This window comes from Eubalaena glacialis, chromosome X, assembly GCF_028564815.1.
Source record: "Eubalaena glacialis isolate mEubGla1 chromosome X, mEubGla1.1.hap2.+ XY, whole genome shotgun sequence".
NCBI lineage: Eukaryota > Metazoa > Chordata > Mammalia > Artiodactyla > Balaenidae > Eubalaena > Eubalaena glacialis.
In genome coordinates this window covers 103,907,863-103,927,377 of record NC_083736.1, presented here as the reverse complement: position 1 = coordinate 103,927,377, position 19,515 = coordinate 103,907,863, and the positions used below count along the sequence as shown (strand labels likewise).

Sequence of the window (19,515 nt, the reverse complement as noted above, 5' to 3'; positions counted from 1 at the left end):
CTGGGCATTCAGTCTTTAAAAGAGAACACCTCCCGGGCCTTGGGTTTCCAAATCGTGGCACTGAGGATGAAGGTTAATATGGTCATTTACCCCTTAAAATTTGAAAGCTGGATTGAAGAACATGAAATTTAAGCCCTTCTTTTCTGCGCAAGATATACAAAAGCCCCAACAAATCCCAGGACATCATGCTTTAACTCTAGGGATATATAAAAATTATAATAGCTCTTACTAGAAGTGGAAGGAGAGCACATAGTCCATTTTACTTCTGAGGAAACTGAAGATCCACAGCATGAAAAATGCAGGAAGACTCTCCCCCAAATAAGTTTATAAACAGCTCCCAGGCTTTTGATTGAATGAGTGCTTTGAGCTCCTCGACATAACGGTTATGTATGGTAGCAACTTTCCAGTTGTAATCATAAAAACCATGTAAATTCTTCTGTCTACAAAAACTTTTCCCTCTTCAATATTCAACAATTATTTATAGTGACAGATGTGTGAAATTGGGAGAATGTGGGTACACCAGACGCATTGATGGGGCTGAGAGACAACCTTCGGCTTGAGCAGGTTTGAGGGCTCTGGCGAACATCTGGGTTATTGGATATCTGTGAGCAAGTGTTTGGAATGGTTTTGTAGCTGTAAAAATCCCTCATAGTGAGGATCTCTTGTAGAGAGAGATAAATGAACAGTAATGACAACTGGAGTATGTGTGGGAGGGATGTGCTTTAGCATCTGGAATGCCTGTTAAAAGTTAATTGCTCCTGGTGATTCGTCCCAGTTTCACCACAAATTTTATGCAATTTAGTGCAAAGATTAAGTGGATATCCCATAAGTAAAATCACTAACAGGGTCAACCATTCTCATTGGGAGGTAGATAGGAGACTCTTTGTAATTCCTATGGAGCTCAAAACTGAGAAGAGTCCAGTATTTTTGTAATTCATTTGTGACCTCGGGAACAAAATAGGTTCATGCAGATGAAGTAAGCAGTAGGAAAGGTCTCCAAACTCTGTTGGGATCCAAATCCTGTGCTCTTAGCCATCTGTCTTCCCTGGATTGAGAAATATCAACTGTAGGACAGGCATCCACAGGATGTGGGAGTATATGAGGGTAGCTGGGCATGGGCTGGGGGGTGAACAGGTTTTTTTGTTTTCAGTGTATACCGACATATTCTTCCTGGTCGTGGTGATGGTAGAAGTGATCCATCTGCAGACTCTGATTGTTTCCCTTAATGGCTGATAGTCCAGTATTAGGTACAAAAATGGAAGAGTCACCTTAAACCATGTACCAAAGTTCTCTTTCTAGAACTTTCTATAAGCAATAGGCTGGGAATCTGAACATTGGTGGAAATCAATGCATTATAGTAGTGGAAAGAACCAGAAAATGGGACTTAGGTTCTACCCTGGAACTGCCACTAACTCACTCTGTAATATTTGGCAGATCACTTCCCCTCTCTGTACCTCAGTTTCTCCCTCTGTCCAATGACAGAGTTGGACTAAAGGATTTCTTTAAGGCCTTTCCAGTCCTTACATTTTGTGATTCAGTTAAGTCAAAAATAGTATGGTAGCGTTGCCTGTAATCCCCTCCAAATCTTGGGATTATTGCTGCTAAAAGGCATCATTCAATTATTAACTGTAATCAACAATAATTATTTGGTGTCTCTAATGTAATAAGTATCTATATATCCTCAAGTAATTTTTTGTGACTATATGAATTATCCAAGAGAGTTGCAGATAATACGATGAAGGGTTGTTTTGACGACGGTTTGCCGTTTCCTTCTGCGCAAGTGGAACGAACTTTCTAACTGTGACTCTTTCTGTGTGCTGGGCCACATATAGAATGCCAGCAAAGGGTTAGTTTAAAATCCTGAGGTGACAGTTACCTAGTTGAAGACGAATTTGAAATGCTTACCCTTGAATAACCAGTGTACAAGGATGCATCACTTAGATTTTCACCAAGCAACCTTTGAGATCATCTCGTTCCATCCTGCACGGGATCACACCTCTGTCGGTCAGGTATTCACAGGACCCCGTAGTCTGACCCTTCCTGCTCCTCATTTCTCAGCTGCCTGGGGGCCCTGGGAGCCTCCTCGTCTCCCTTTCTTGTGCCCCTCTCCCCAGTGCCTTTAGAGGGAGCTTAACCTGAGCACACCCTCCGTGTTTTCCAGGCCAACGCAGGACATCTCATTGCCGTTGTCAGCCCGGAACTCTCAGCCTCACAGCCCTACTTCTTCCCTCACGTCTGGGGGTTCCTTACCCTTGCTGCAGTCTCCACCATCCACTAGATTGTCTCCTGCCCAACACCCCTTGGTCCCAAACCAAGGAGACCACTCAGCTCACCTGCCTAGGCCACAGCAGCATTTCCTTGCTAACCAGGCCCACCAGGGGGATCATTACCGTCTCCCCCAGCCTGGCCTGAGTCAGCAGCAGCCGCAGCCGCCGCCGCCGCCACACCATCACCACCATCACCAGCAGCAGCAGCAGCAGCCGGGAGAAGCCTATTCAGCTATGCCTCGGGCTCAGCAGTCGTCTGCTTCGTATCAGCCAATGCCAGCCGACCCTTTTGCCATTGTTTCCAGAGCCCAGCAGATGGTTGAGATTCTCTCAGATGAGAACCGGAACTTGCGGCAGGAGTTGGAAGGATGCTACGAGAAGGTGGCGAGACTGCAGAAGGTGAGGCCCCCCATGGGGATATTTGAGTCTTTTTGAAATCTTATTGGTTTAATATCGATGTAAAAGTCTCCACTTGTGGGTCCCTGCATGACTTATGGGCGCGTCTTCAGGATTCTTATATTTCAAGGTTATAGATGGAGCAAACTTTGGACAAGCCTTCTGCCTGTCTTTCTAGCAGAAGTAACATTTCACAGACACCATAGCCCTCAAGAAAGCTTAATTGAGTGTTTGAGAATTATGAAAGGCAGAGAAACTGCTTCAGAAGGTCAAGAACACTGGAGAGGTCTGCGTAGGTGAAGGACCTGCCAGCATAAAGACTTTTCCTTTTGATTATATTTTCCCAAATACTGATTTTGAATGTTCAATATAAACCCATAGTTCCCAGAAAAATCTCACCACTGAAGTTAGATCCTGCCCTGCCTTGTTCTGGAAAGGGCTTAGAGTACTTTTCCGAGTGGCAGTTCTCACAGTAACCCTTTTTCAACACCCTTTCCTTTTCCCTCTTCTTGCTTTGGTCCTTCCCTGCAGATCAAATTCAACATCTGCTCTCTTTCTCTGGTGTGTGTGGGGGGCAGGAGGGGCTTAGCACCACAGCTGGGTGACAGGTGACAGCCCTAGGCTGAGGAAGTAGCAAAAGGAGTGTATGTCCCAAGTTCACATTCTTTCCTGGGCCCCTCCTGAGTCTACTGCAGCTGGGACTTTAGCTCTTGAGTGCCCTAAGCTAGGAACCTTAGCTCTTGGCTTCCAGTGGCTGTTGGTGAATGGGGTTATGCCTTTGGCAGCCTCTTTACAGCTTTTGTCATTGTGGAGCTCCTGTGGTTTGATCTCCCGACAATGCAGACTGTTCAGGGAGGTGAGGGTGAAGGTGGAGGAGGGAAGGAATGTTGCCTGGTATTGTTCAGCAACTCTGTCCTTAGGAGACACCCAGGAGTGGAAATTTCAGGGGCCTGAATGAAGCTGACAATATGTAAACACCAGATCTGGGTCCTAATGAAGAGGGGGGCTTACTATCAGCTAAGTATTTTTATGTAGCAAAAAATGCTTACCACCTACCCAATGTTCCCAAGTCTGGATGGGGGTTGTTGGATAAGAAATGTTTCTTCCCAGCTTTGCCCACAATTTAAAATTTTCTCCCTCCTCTCATACCTGACCCCCATCACACTGGTACAATAAATTAATCATACTCACACACTAGAAGCAGACTGGCCCTTTGGCTGATTAGGTTTAACAGTTGACACTGCTCCCTAAACTCTCTATTCATGGTGGCCCTGGCCCCATCTTTGATGCAGTAAACAAAGGATGGACCCAGATCTTCTGCAGGCTCTCTTTGCCAGAGGATGGTGAATTTTTTTTTGAGGGGGAGGGTGGGTGGCAGGGAAGTGGAGCAGAATAGGATTTGGGTTGTTGTTTTGTTCCCCAGTATGGGGAAAGATGCCTCAACCAGGTGTAATCGGGACAGCTTGAGTGTTGGGAGAAGTGAAGGCCGACCCAGTGCAGCAGTGCATTAGAGGCACAGGTGGGGGAGAAGAGGACAAGGAAAGTGGGGAGAATAAGGTAGATATCAGCTAGTACTAGAAAAAAGAAGAAGGTCCAAGGCTCATGAGGGGAATAAGTAGACTGAATAAGTCTGGAAACCCACCACCATCCTCCCTCTCCCCTGCCCACAGACCAAACCAATGGATATGCCCTTCTGTGACTTCTTTTTCTGGAAGGTCCTGTTGACAGATGTACAACTTGCCCTTTTGGAGGGAACAGTATCTACAAAGAGGGTAGGGAAAGGATCGGTACAACATCTTGAAAGAGTCCTCTGAACAGCTTGAGTAAAGGGACAGCCTTCCACGAGGATGAGGAGAAAAGGGGACCCTTGTGCACTATTAGTGGGAATGTAAATTGGTGTAGCTACCGTGGAAAACAGTATGGAGGTTTCTCAAAAAACTAAAACTAGAACTACCATATGACCCAGCAACTCCGCTCCTCGGTATATATCCGAAAGAAACAAAAACACGAATTCAAAAAGATACACGCATCCTAATGTTCATAGCAAGATTGTTTACAATGGCCAAGATATGGAGGCCACCTAACTGTCCATCAACAGATGAATGGATAAAGAAGATGTGGTATGTATACACACACACACACACACACACACACACACACACACACACACACACAATGGAATACTACTCAGCCATAAAAAAGAATGAAACTTTGCCATTTGCAGCAACATGGATGGACTTGGAGGGCTTTATGCTTAGTGAAATCAGTCAGACAGAGAAAGACAAATACTGTACATTATCACTTATATGTGGAATCTAAAAGCAAAACAAACTAGTGAATATAACAGAAAAGAAGCAGACTCAAAGATATAGAGAACAAACTAGGGTTAAGAATGGGGAGAGGGGAAGGGGGAGCGGAGAGATAGAGGTAGGGGATTAGGAGGTACAAACTATTGTGTATAAAATAAGCTACAGGGCTTCCCTGGTGGTGCAGTGGTTAAGAATCCACCTGCCAATGCAGGGGACACGGGTTCGAGCCCTGGTCCGGGAACATCCCACATGCCACAGAACTAAGCCCGTGCGCCACAACTACTGAGCCTGCGTGCCACAACTACTGAAGTCTGTGTGCCTAGAGCCCATGCTCTGCAACAAGAGAAGCCACCGCAGTGAGAAGCCCACGCACCGCAAAAAGAGTAGCCCCTGCTCGCCACAACTAGAGAAAGCCACGCATAGCAACGAAGACCCAACGCAGCCAAAAATAAATAAAATAAATAAATAAATAAATAAAGCTACAAGGATATATTGTACACCACAGGGAATATAGCCAATATTTTATAGTAACTATAAATGGAGTATAACCTTTAAAAATTGGGAATCACTGTATTGTACACCTGTAACATATAATATTGTACATCAGATATACTTCAATAAAAAACCATAAACAAACAAACAAAAGATGGGGACTGCCTTCCAGGTGTGGCATTCTGTGGGGCACTGGAAAGCCTTGTACCCTAAAGGCTGCCCAGAGCAGACCAATACCAAGCCTGCTCTTTCAAATGGAAATGTGTATTTTCTCTACTGAGCACTTGAATTTCATGCAAAAGCTTTATCAGGCTCAGGCCTTGCAGATCTTGTCTCTAAATGCCATTCACCAGTTTTCACCTTCTGTGCTGCTATCTTGGTGCCATCTGCAAGGAGAAAAACACTCTCAAGTCTGCTCTTTTCTGTGGTGTAATCCTCATTTGTTTGCAGGCAGTCCTGCCTCAGGCATCATTTTGGAGCTGGGACAGGTGGAATCTAAGTTGTTTGGTAACCCCACCTTTCTCCGAGTCTCCCACGGGGGGCCTGATATTTGTCCCCATGAAGTACCCTGAGCTTTGTTAAGGAGGATAGTGGAAAGCTGAGAAGGAATGCAGAATGGTTGCAGGAGTCAAATTTTATTTGAAAATTGCTTAATAGGCCATGAGGTTTACTTGTCTTATACAAATCATATGCAAATATCTCTGTGGTTGTGATATGTGCAATGAAACTCTACTGGTTCCAGAAAGACTCTGGAGTCTAATTTCTTATTTTCTTCCTGATTTGGGCTGATTCAGGGCAGGACCCTTTCTCTTTGAGGTTTTTGTGTGTGTGTGTGTGTGTGTGTGTGTGTGTGTGTGTTTCCCTTTTACAAGATTTGCTGGGGTGTCATAAAACACAACTCTGATCATGAGTTTCTGTTAACAACTCTGATCGTGAGTTTCTGTTAAAAAATCTGTTCTGGTTTCCCACTGACTACGGGATAAAGTCCAAATGCTTGGCATTAAAGCCCTTTTATGATCTGACTCCAATCTGTCTTTGCAGCCAGATCTCACCAGCTTCCCCCTGTGTACCCCACAGTGTCCAGCCAAACGAGACTACTGGTCATTCTGGGAATGCATTCGCTCACTCAGAATAGAATACCCTTCCCCTCACCTCTGCTCATTGAAATCTGACCCAGCTTTCAGGATCCGACTCTAAATGCCACCTCCTCCCTGAAATTCTTCTCCTCTCACTTCACCCCCAAGCAGGAATAACCTCTTCCTCCCCTACACTTTATAACTTTACTCCTACTTTTCTTAATAATGTATCTTTCCCTATATTCTTTTACTTGATTAGACTGAAAGCTTCTTGAGGGCAGTTATAATGTCCTCATTCATATTTACACACCCTACAGTGCTTTAAAGAGTTCTTGTAATACTTGGCCCCTGGTAAATGTTTGTTAAATTGAACTGAACTAACTACATGAGGCTGAGGCTTAGGGTTTTTAGGGTTCACCTCTGCCACTGACTTGCTCTAGAAAAGGCCATTGAAGTCTTCTCTCTGCTAAAATGGGGAGAGGTACCCTTGTGTAGGCCAATATCATCCCGGATTGAAATAAACATATGAAAGCCCTTTGAACGCTCTGCAATAACTATATACATTATTATTAATATTTTCAAAATTAAGAAATTCTTATTTGGAAAGGAAAATCATTTATAACTATACTTATGAAATTTATCCTCTCCTACCACCTTCTCTGAAGGCAGAAACATGTATTTGTTTTTAACCTGAGGAAATCTCGTGACCCGGTGAGTTAATTACTGAGCTCAAAGTTGAACTTAGAAATTCTTCCAGGAAACTTTTCTCATCTGACTGTGTTATGCTTGCCTCCTGGCCATCTGTAAAGCCCTGGGAGAAGTTCTCATTAAGGATTTACATATATGTTTTCAGATCGTCCTCCCCATCAACTTCCTGTCATCATCACTATCTTTCATTTTTGTTGTTGTTCAGGTGGAGACAGAAATCCAGCGTGTCTCAGAGGCATATGAGAACCTTGTGAAGTCATCCTCCAAAAGAGAGGCCCTGGAGAAAGCCATGAGAAACAAGCTTGAGGGCGAGATTCGGAGGATGCATGACTTCAACAGGGATCTGAGAGGTGAGGGAATCACTTCTGAAGCATCAGTCAAGATGGTGAAGGGACCAATAAGGTCCTACTGTAAACAACAAGGTCCTACTGTATAGCATAGAGAAGTATATTCAATATCCTGTGATAAACCATAATGGAAAAGAATATAAAAAAGAATGTATATATATAAATATGTATAACTGAATCACTTTGCTGTGCAGCAGAAATTAACACAACATTGTAAATCAACTATACTGCAATTTTAAAAAAAAAGGATGGTGAAGGGAAGGGCTAAGCTAAGGAGCACATGGCGAGGCTTCTAGGTCTTGTCCAGCCCACTAGGATAGTCAGCAAATTGCAGAGCATAGACCAGGCTAGGTTTTTGTGACTACAATAGTGTGTGGTCCTAAGCTTTCTTAATCAAAGTGGGATGAACTGATGTGTGAATCAGACAGTATCCCTCCCGGGTCTCCTGGACCCACTTGGCCTGTCCCCATAGTCTGTGTTACCTCTCTTCCTTTCCAGGTTTAAAGATTTTGTAATAACTTTGATGCTTTTTTTTTTTCCTGGTGAATGAAAGCTATCGTATATTCAGGGATGGATTCCTTGGTTGGAATTTAGAAATCTGCACTAAGGTTTTGTCAGTGAGGAGTGAAAGTATTAAAGTACTCACCTCCTCCTTCCCCGTCATGGTCTAGTATTGTTTTGGGATCCACATTTGCAAACCTATATCTGTGTCACCCCTTCTTGTGTAACAAGAAGAGACATGCTTGTTTTGCCCAAGATCACTGTTTAGAGGGCAAATAGCATGTGCTTGGGAGTTTGTCCTTAGGGCCCTGTTGATTGTCTCCAAATTCCACAGAGCGTCTAGAGACGGCCAACAAGCAGCTTGCAGAGAAGGAATATGAGGGGTCAGAAGATACCAGAAAAACCATCTCTCAGCTCTTTGCAAAAAGTAAGTCTGAAAGCTTCAGCAGCAGGTATTAATGTGTGGGTGGGAGTGAGGTGTATGAAAAGGTTACACAGTTCTATTTAGCCTTCTAGAACAGCCAGGGCAGAGTGAATGTCATCTAAGGATTCTTTTTCCTGTTCAAGCATGAAGTTGGGAGATTGTGTTCTTTTCCTTCCGGCCAAGAAGGCTGCTTGCTGCAACATCTAGTCACATCAACATAACCCCTTCCGTATTGAAACAGAGAAGCCCCTTGGAATCCCTGCTTTTTGTCATGCTAGCTGAAAAGGACCTTGATAAACTTGGGGTCCCTTAATATTGAAGGGATTCATCGTTGAAGGCTCCATGTGTTGGCTCTGGAAGAGATGGGATTAACATGCAGGATGGATGATTAGTGCTTAGAATACCCAACTTGTACCTGGGGCTCCCTTAAACACCCTGTATTATATCGTATCATTCCATGTTGGGGGTTTGCAAGGGTAGCTGGAGGGAGACCACTGCTAAGGCCTCAACTAGTGACTCTGGTGTGGAGTTGGAGGGTGTGGGGGAGGGCAGAGCTATGTCTTCCTCCTAAATAGTGTTTCCTTTGTCTGGAAATACTCTTAGGACCCTGACAATGAATTAATCCTCTTCTTTATTGGGTCCCTAATGGACTCCACCCAGCTAGACAATGCCTCATTCTTTCCAATTGCCACAGTAAAACCAGCAATAAAAACTACACAGTGGATTGAGTCCATAGGGAGAGTGAATTTCGGGGGAAACAGATGATCTACCCTGACTCCTGCAGATGCCCATAGTTGGTGTCCCCTACCCCTAGCCTCCACCAGTGCGGTTCCCAGCTGGAGGAGCGCTTGATGGGGACTTGTCAGGCCCCATCTTTGCTGGGCCTCCACATGACCCTTTCAAGTCATTCCATGCGGCTTCCAGTCAGCTTTTACAAGTTGTTTGATCTTCACTTAACAATATCTCCCTCCCTTCCTGGGTTGCTCTCTTGTGCTTTGGCTTTAGAACTAGGGCTTTTTTTTTTTTCTTCCTCGTTTCCCTGAGCCTCCTGTTCCTTTGTCAGTATGTCTTAGAGAAAGGAATGTAGTTTTTCTGGTGTCATCAGTGCTTAGTGTAAATTGTTGTGAAGTTGCCAGTGTCACAGTTACCTTGGAAGCTACTTCACTGGTGGAGAGGGTGGCAGCCTCCCAGTATAAAACTAAACAGAAAATGTATGGATTCTTGGCCCTGGATCTGCTACTTCACACTTCTCCCTGCATGGAGATGGTATTTCAGGTGTCCTAGGAGTTCTGCTGCTGGTTTATAAAATGTGGTAATTTAGTAGGTCAAATTGTATTCACAGCAGGGTGAAAGACTGTCAAATGGTTCTAGAAGGGAAAAGTGAACTCTACCTAGTAGGCAGGGAAGAGGACATGACTTTAATTTCTTTTGCCTTTGGGCATCAACAGGGCGCCACATGGTTGGAAGTATGTCAGGAGCCAAGAAAGCCCTCTTGAAAAGGCCCCCTAGAGAGGCCAGACCAACGCAATCCTAGGAGAAGGCGGTGTGGTACAGTACAAAAAGCTTAGAACAACCTGGCCTTAAGTGTGGGCTCCACTACTTACTCTCCAATTGTGGGACCTGGTGCAAGTTACTCAAGCCCTCAGAGGCTCTGTTTTCTCATATGCACGATGGAGAAGAGAATAATACAACACCTGCCGTGTATGGTTGTTCTGAGGATTAAGTTAGTACAATACTCGGTATGCAATAAGTATTCAACAGATGTTTATTTCTTCCCAAGGTACATCTGAATAGATATGTAAAGTCAGAGTGGGCAGGAAGGTGAGGCTGTCCTATTAAAGTCTTTCCTACAAACTTATGTATCAATGTCTTGAGAGGAAGGGCACTCTACCTCCCAATGAGAATCAAAACCGCTCATTTGAGTTTCTGGTATGAGGTCTGTCCTAGTTAAAAGGGGAGGGACCTAGAAAGGCATGAGGCATAACTACATGTGTCATGGTCATCTGTAGCTACAATGTGATCGTGGATTGACCTCAGTTAGAAAATCATGTTAGTGAGTAAAGGGTGGGATTTGCGGTTTTATGCATTTTATGAAATACCATTTTTATATTGATGTAATATACTGTCATGAGGAAACAATGGGGAAAATTTGTAGAGGCTCAATTGCTCATTGGCCAAGACAAGACTGTTTGAAGAAATAAAATTGAGGAGACAAGCCTACCTGTTCTTCTGACATATGTGTGTGTGTGTATGTGTATGTGTGTATATTCTTCTTTGTATAATACTTTCCACAACACTTTTTACATTTACTTTCTCACTGCTTCTGCACAACCACCATTGTTAAGTGACTTCTGAATTTATACAGCAAGTTAGTGGTAGAGCCAGTGATGAGAGTCCAGATCTTGGTGTCCTGGTTCTTGTGGCTGTGTGTGAGAACACTTAGAACGTCTAGTAATGGGTATGATTGTCAGTTTTGCTCAGGTAAGGTTTTGAGCTAGCTCTGGAATGGCAGTATTGATATTTCATGTCCTGATAGATAAGGAGAGCCAGCGGGAGAAGGAGAAACTGGAAGCGGAGCTGGCCACTGCCCGTTCTACCAACGAGGACCAAAGGCGACACATTGAAATCCGAGACCAGGCCCTGAGCAACGCCCAGGCCAAGGTGGTAAAGCTGGAGGAAGAGGTATGTGTAGTTTCCTCGGGTAGCATATGAGCCTGAGGGTAGAAGAGCTGGGAAACCAAGGGCACTGGGGGCCCCCCACTTTGGCGAACTGTCAGCTGCATCATCCCCCAACAGGAAGGTGCCATCTGCTACTTCTAGTTATAACTGTGCTGATGTGAGTAGACTTTGATTTCTTTTTTCTTCTCTTCAAGTTCCTTCCTTTTGCTCCAGAATAGAAAGTCACCAAGGTCAAGGATAAATTTTCATTTGCTTATTCATATAATAAGCTAACCACCCGCCTTCCCTAAGTTCTGACTGTGTACCTAGCCCTGCCTTAAATTAAGCCTATGACAGATTTTATATATATATATATATATATACACTTACATATGTATATGTACACGTGTGTGTATGTATATACACACACACACATACACACACACACACACACACACACACACACACATATATATATATATATATATATATATATATGTATGTATGTATATATAGTCCTGCTCTTACAGGGCTTTAAAGCTTTATTTTGGAAGGGCTAGAAAATGATTCCGGATATTTTAAGGTACCCCAAGGATGTTGAAATCAGAATGGTCCTTGTCTCCCCATGCTCAGTGGGAAGTTGGTCCTCTCAGGCAAAAAAATGAATCTTGAGGGCTATGCCTCTTGTTGTTGGATTTATTTTGCAGATTGATTTTTGAATAGAAGCAATCTTGGGGTGCCTGGGACAGGATGGGATCCAAGGACCATTTACAGTTTATGGTAGGCCAAGAGCTCTGCCCTGGCTCTTACTGGCTAGGTTCTGGAATGTAGGTATGTGGTAGGGTGAAGTTCTCAGTTATTTGTGTGCAAGGATGGAGACTTTCCTTGACAAATGCAAGGGCCCCCAAACTACTAAGCATCTGATTAATATGTATCTGATTACTCTCAATGTAGATGTTACTCAATTGCAACACTAAGCTGTGTTTATATGAAATAGAGGGAACTTTGCTGCTGGCCTGTCATTCATTAATCTTGGATGTTAGTTGTCATTGTATTGGAGTACTACTAGGTCTTAGATGTTTTGCACTTCAGGCAATGGGTATATTCCAGCAAAAAAATGATGCTAAAATGTAACTTGGTAAAGAAAATTTCACATCTCACTGACTTGTCTATTCTAAAATTGGAATTGTTTTAAAAGAAAAAAAAATAGCCTCCATTATAAGATGCTGAAATCTTTATAAACTTGAGATTAAAAAAGTGTTTAGTGACCAAACCTTGAGCATTCTGGCTATTGCAGGTGAGGTATCTTTCCTACTTTCATTCACTGCCTGCTTCCTCTCCCTTAGTAAGAATGTCTAGTTCTTAAAGATCTCCTGACTTACAGATATCCTTTGATTTCTTTTGTGGGTGTTAACACAGTTGTTGGAGCTATATTGTGGGCTCATGCTTTTCTAGTAGGTGATGCCATCTAACCTATGATGTCCTTTAACCTGAATTGCTTAATTGTTAAACTTCAGGTTGTATAAAGTCACGCTGTTGTTCTGCTTCATCAGTTGTCTAGATCAGAAATACTGCCAAGTTGCTTTATTGAAAGTGAGGGATACTTGTACATGCTTGGTGTCCAGGTCTTAAGAGCTTAGCACACCCTTTAGCCAGCCCTTCGCCATACCTCATATATTCCCTTCTTTTCCCTTTTTGCAAGGAAATGACAGAGTAAATTACAGGACCGGGGATAAGACTGTATTCTTTTAGAGAAGGGAAAACTGAGAGACCCGCTGAGAAGTTGTTTGCTGGTGGTCACATGGCAAGTCTTGGGCAGAGCCAGGAATAAAACTGGAATCTCATGACTCTTCATTCCCTAGACCCTGCTGCCTGTCTCCCCGTCTGAATCATCCTTTGGTTCCACTCCCAAAAAGAAAATGTGGGCGCCTGTTCAGATTTAGTAACCTCTGCATCTTTTAATTTGAAAAGAAATTGCTTTACCCATTGGACCCCTGTTTTTCAACAGACTATGAGAAGCTTGTCTGGACTGCTTTGAGATTGGGGTATATATACAGCCCCACTGCCCCTCCTGGAAGGGTGCCCATCCAGTTGGAGATAAATGGATACAAAGATTCTGCAACCATCTTGGTTTGCAGTGTCTGAGGGCTGACTGGTATACTATTTCCATTATTAACAACCAGTTAGTCTGTAGTTCCCACCGGGCAGCCCTCACTGAAACAGTTGCCTGACATATATTTCTGGCTTCAGACTTCTGAGGCTTTTCTGGGAATTTGTTCCAGAGATTTTTAGTCATTTTCCAAGGCCCTGCTCCAAAATATGTAGATTTACAATTTAAAGAAGAAGCTCTAAATATTGGGCTAGGATTGAATGATGGCATCTAGTGGTCAGAGATATCTCACATGAACTCATCAATTATTGTTAATTTTTTAGTCCTCATCCAACCTTTTCTTTTGCATGGAGTCTAGTTGTTGGGAAATTCTGAGCTGCTGTTGCTAAAGGAGGCGGAACCTTTGATGGGGAGAGCAAGCTTCTACCCGGTGGAATCAGAGGCAGAGGCCATGTAATGCCTTCCAGACTCTCAAGCCAGATCGCCTCTAGCACATATAGGGGCTTGAAACCACATCTCAGGGAAAATCCACAGATTCCTATTTTCCTTTTCATTTTAGTAGCCTATCAGAGCTGAGTCTGCTCCTGGGTGGTATTTGTCCTATCTTCTCCTCCATAATATTCAAAGGAAAACATTCCTTTCCCTTATCTTCAAAGACAGGAATTGATAACTGAAGTTTTGCTTTTTTGCTGTGACTCAACCCCCACTAGGTCTCATTTTTCCTGGGGTAAAATTTTTAAGTACAGAACATTTAGGAGGTACTTAAGGTGAGTAGGTAGCCCTGGAACTAATCTAGTAAGGATTCTTCATTGTGATTCCTTCACAAAATTAGTGAGCATTTCTAAATCAATAAGAGTATTCACAAATAGAAAATATATCCCTCTATCTGTTGGAGATGGCTCAAGTCAGGTCATGTTGGAAGGCAGAGTGATATGTCAGATGCCTGCCTATGTCTCATAGAAACAGATAATTTAGTTATGGCTTACAAATGGCACCATGCATTTTCCTTAGAAGTTCTTCTAGGGAAAACCTCTCTAGTCTACTTAGCAAATGAGAATTAGGGGAACTTTCCCAAATTAAGCCTTTTTTCTAGGGAGTATTTTCTTAGCCTACTAAGTGCAAGGCCACTCAGGTTTAACTATTTTGCGTTGCATCAAGATGGTCAGGTTGACACATATATTGACTCATTATGTTGTACACCCGAAACTCATGTAATGTTACAAGTCATTTATATCTCAATTTAAAAAAAAAGATGGTTAGGGAACGATTATGACTACTTTAATGGTCTGAAGACTCTTGCATATATTTATGTCTTTCTCTTTACAACGTCCTCATTTAGATACTTTCCCTAAAATCCATTCCATCTTTCTAATCTTATTAAGTCTTTTGCCCATGACACTCAACATTCACTGTGCTCTAAGCTCTATACAGAAATGGTGCCTCAGGCTTACAGAGAACTTTCTCCTGCAATCACAACTTCCTTCCTCTTCCAAGTTCAGCACAGATTCTCTCACGGACCCTGCTCTGCTGACATCGAGGGATACGGTATCTTGCCGGGAACGGGATAGCACTCTAAAGAGCAGACCTGTTTTTTGGTGATTCACTATAATCCAGGTCTTGCCACCAATCTACAGCTTATGCAGCAGGCAGCTGGCTGGCGTAAATGGTGCCTTTCCATCCCTGCCCTTATCTTTCGGGGCACGTAGGTCCTGTTGAAGTGGAGGTTCATTAAACTCCAAGTCAAAAGAATTCTGTGTCCTACAGCAACCATGGTATTCTCCCATTCAAAGAGACCTCCCTCTGCCCCCCACTAATTTGACCTCACTGGAGAGTTTTGACAGATGCCTGGCATATCCACTCAGAAGGCTCAAGGCAGCCCAGGCTTCTGGCCGGCTGCTGTCTTATGATGATCCAGAGCCGAGCCACTGCTTGGGTAATTGTTTCAGGGATGGTGGGAAAAAGGCCCTGGCAAGATCAAAGAGGGAAGATGCTGCGGGTGGGCTGCTTACTGAGCAGAGTGCATAGGAAGGGATAGAGCGGAATGTGGGAGGGCTGGCAGAAAGAGCCAGTGAGCCTTGTTCTTTGGCTTTAGGCTAGATTGACAGCCACAGAGATTCAGGGGAAAAAAGGACCCAAGTGTTAACCTTTTCTCAACTGCAATGTCTGGTGCAGACATTTAGACATTGCAGTGAAAACTCTTAGTGGAGGTGCATTTTCCAGAGTCATTTTGCCACTCCTCTCAATTCTCCAAAACTAAATTCATATTGTTTCACTTCATTTCCACCATTATTCTTCATGGTTCATATTTTCTCTTATTTCTAGATCTCTTGCCATTTATTTGATTTGTCTCTTTGGTTTTAGAGATACATCATTTTCTGCTATCACACCTATCCACACAGCACCATAACTAGTCTCCTTCTTTCCCAATATTAGAGGAAGATGTCCTAGGCATAGACATTTATATGTCTAATCCAAAATAATCCTCAAACAGTAGGATTTTGTTGGTATAGGTAAAACTCATACAATAGTTATGATGGATTATAAATGTGATAGAAGATCTGACGGTATGAATTATGTGTGCATTGAGAGTATTGATAGGAATTCAGATAAAATACATATCTACCCAGGAATCTTCCAGAGTCAATCTTCTGTTGACTTATTTGAAGGGCATTTCATCTAAGGATGACTTTTCCCATATTTATGGCAGCATATTTTCTTTGAAGTAGGTATTGCTCCACTCAGTATAAGAAATTATGTTCCCCACCCCCAATAGAGGTGGAGCTACTTCTCAAAGCTTGATTTTCTCAGTTTTTCCTATGATTTTGGCTTTTGAAATTCCCAAATTGAAAGTCTTGTGTATTTTTCTTTAGCCTCCTTAAGAGAATGAACTCCATTCCCTTGGTAGCAACTTTCTAGGCGTGGTTTTTTTTTTTACTCTTCAATTCTTTTAATATCTACCAGTGGACCACAGCTTCTTGGCAATGGACACAGGCAACTTGCTAATACCAGGGTAGTGTTACCAAATTGCTTCAGAGGGAACTCTTACTTGGAGCCATGGGCTCCTGGGCAAGGCTAAATAAGATCAAATGGAAATCACTGAAGGCTCATGGAGTAACATATAACTTAGTTGTATGAAGGAGAGGATCAAAGAAAGTACACTTCGGTTGTGACATTTGTGACACCATGAGTGTTTGGAGTTCTGGGCGATAGAAGGGAAGATGAAAATCAGACATAATGAAGGATGGCCTCTGTGACACTGGACTGAGTTCTGTATTATTAGTCTCAATGTCCTTTAGTCATCAGAGTGTGTGTATATATTGGTGTTCATCTACCTAATAATAGTAGCTCACCCCCTCTATCCATATTATATTTTTTATTATTTATTAAGACTTTACTTTTTTAGGGCAGTTTTATGTTCACAGCAAAATTGAGGGACAGGTACAGAGACTTCCCTATATACTCATTGCTGCCACATATGTACAGCATTACCCATGCTCCCCTGTTATCACCTTCCCCCACCAGAGGGGTACATTTGTTACAGCTGATGAACCTACATTGACACATAATCACCCGAAGTCTGTAGTGCACATTAGGGTTCACTCTTGGTAGTATACATTCTGTGGGTTTGGTAAATGTATGTAATTATATGTATCCATCATTATGGTATCATACAGAATATTTTCACTGTGCTAAAAATCCTCTGTGTTCTGCCTATTCATTCCTACCATGTATTTTTAACCTTTCAAAAATATTTCCAAATACTTACTACATCCCCACTATGAAGCTTGGAAGTTTCAGTAGAGTAGGAAATTAAAGTGCAGACAGTTTATACAGTTAGTAATACATCTAGAAGAAAACCCAGATCTCTTAATTCCAAAATATCCCATACTATGCTTTGTCCACCAGTGAATAAATGGAGAAGGTTGATGATTAAATCACTTCCTTACAAATGGCTGAGACAAATGGGTAGCTTTAGGGGCCCTAGAGGTAATTTTGTATATAGCCATCCTTGAAAAAATAAATTTGAAAGACATCTGCAGTTGTTGGAAGGAGGGAAGAGATGCCATCACGTGGTATTCATTTGCAGGGATCAGATTTTCCTGAGTCAGAAGGGGGTTAAGAGATCTGCCAAATGCTTGGGAATGGGTTCAAATTATTGCAGAAGTGCAATGGAAAAACATGATTGATTGAGCTCAAGAGTATTTGCTCTATTCTTCAATAGGTTGCCTTCCTGCTGTTCTTCCTCCCAATTTTATGACTCCCCTTTAAAAACTTATCTGTTAATAGGAATGATCTGAAACCCTTATCTTGACTTTCCAAGCAAAGTGAATACATTTATGAATGTGTGTGTTTATTATTTTTATATTTTCAGTGTTATAGCTAAGCTATGCTTTGCTCATTTTTGTTTTTGTATTTGACAGTTATTTAATATTAACTGGTCACCAAGAGTGTAGTGAAAAATGAACTAGATCTAGAACCTAAGAGAAATATGAAGGAAAATAGAGGGCCCTACCCTTAAGTGGCTTATGGGATACTGCCCTCCAATGGGGCAGAGACTTTGTCTTGCCTCCCATTGCATCACTACTGCTCTCAGATGTAGAATAGGGCCTGGTGTGTGATAAACATTCAGTAAATATCTGTTGAATGAATGAATGAATGAATCCACACTTGAACAAAATCTTATAAAATGACTGCTAATAGAGTGCACATTATAAGAGGCTCTAGGGAAAAGCAGCGATCAGGGTCAGGTAAGATTATTCAGGAAGAACTCCTAGAGAGTTTACTGATATGGTGAGGAAGGATGAAGAAATGATCAGACTAATACAAAGGTTGATCATTTGCATAGTAGGCCTGGTAGAATTGTAAGGCAGTAGGAGCCTAGAACATTGATAAAGGCATTTCTAAGAGGCATATCTAGGACGGACAGGGGACAATGAGACAGTTGATCGGGGGGTGAATTGAAAAATACCAAGTGGTTTAAAATATGGATGAGAAAGAATAGCTGTGGTCTAAAGAAGTGAGAGAGGAGGTGTAAAGTTACCTTCGATATATAGTAGGTACCTAATCAATAGTAGTTCAATGGATGTGCTAGCAGTAGATTGCTCTTGTTCTTAAATAAGGCAGTGCCATATGTTCTACTTGAGCAAGTCTGTTATAGCAATTGTATGTCAGATGGACTGATTGTGCGTGTGTGTGTGTGTGTGTGTGTGTGTGTATTCATCTGTGCATATGTGCTTGTGTGTAGATGGGAGAGGGCAACAAAGTAAGAAGATCTATTAGGTTATTATTCTAATTATTTAGTTGTGAAATAAGGACTTAAACTATGTAGGCTATGAAAATATAAGGAAATGAAAGAATATGAGAGATGTTATTTAAAATTAAGATATAGTGACAGATTGGATATGGTGGTCAAAGGAAAGAGGGAAGAAAGGACAATAATTCCAAGATTTGGAGACTGGAAAAACAGGATAAATGTTTATAATGGCTGAACTATTGAAGGGATATCATTTTGGATAAAGATGAAAGCAGTCTGGGGCACATTGTGTCAGAGTGAGAAATCTTGCCCTCAGCTAGGGGTCTGTGACTAAAGAGAGCATAATAACATTAAAATATGAATATAAGCAGTTGTGAGAATTGTGGCATGAAGGAAATCTCCAGTAGTACTGAAGTGGAGAGCAAGGTTTCTCAACCTCGGCATTATTGACATTTGGGGCCAGATAATTCTTTGGTGATAGTGATGGAGGAGGCTGCCCTGTGCACGGCGGGGTGTTGAGCAGTATCCCTGGCTTCCAGTCACAAGATGCCAATAGCAACCTACCCCCAGATGTAACAACCAAAAATGTCTCCACACATTGCTAAATGTTCCCTGGGGGTAAAATCACCCCCAGTTAAGAACCATCAGTATAGAGGTAAAAGAGTAAACTACCATAGATTGGACCTTTGGGGTATAGCAGGAGATGGGGATGAAATTGGAAGGGAAGGTGGGTCTAAAAGATCAAGACAGAAAGTAAGAATGATTTAAGGAACGATGTTAGGAGAACACAGGTTTAGGGAAAGCTAGGGAAGGGGGGTTTTGACAGGTTTTTGAAAATTGGCATTTGGTAAGAAAATTTAAATGGATGGAATGAGTTCCCCCATTCACTGAGTATCTAGAGGGAATTTGGTTCTGGCTTCTTCTGGAGATCTGTGGGTACTCGTCTCTACACCAGAACCACTACCTTGGCTTT

The 19,515-nt window shown here is 42.4% G+C and overlaps 1 protein-coding gene across 2 annotated transcripts in view; it reads left to right on the top strand.

Moving 5' to 3' along the window:
• The window catches only part of AMOT (angiomotin), a 60,460-nt gene that overhangs the window by 21,966 nt on the left and 18,979 nt on the right, over positions 1-19,515 (top strand). For both annotated transcript variants that reach the window (XM_061178599.1, XM_061178600.1), the window contains 4 exons: positions 2,162-2,666; positions 7,454-7,598; positions 8,431-8,523; positions 11,057-11,202. In XM_061178599.1, the coding sequence (XP_061034582.1) occupies positions 2,162-2,666; positions 7,454-7,598; positions 8,431-8,523; positions 11,057-11,202 (889 nt within the window). The remainder of the gene's footprint in view (positions 1-2,161; positions 2,667-7,453; positions 7,599-8,430; positions 8,524-11,056; positions 11,203-19,515) is intronic.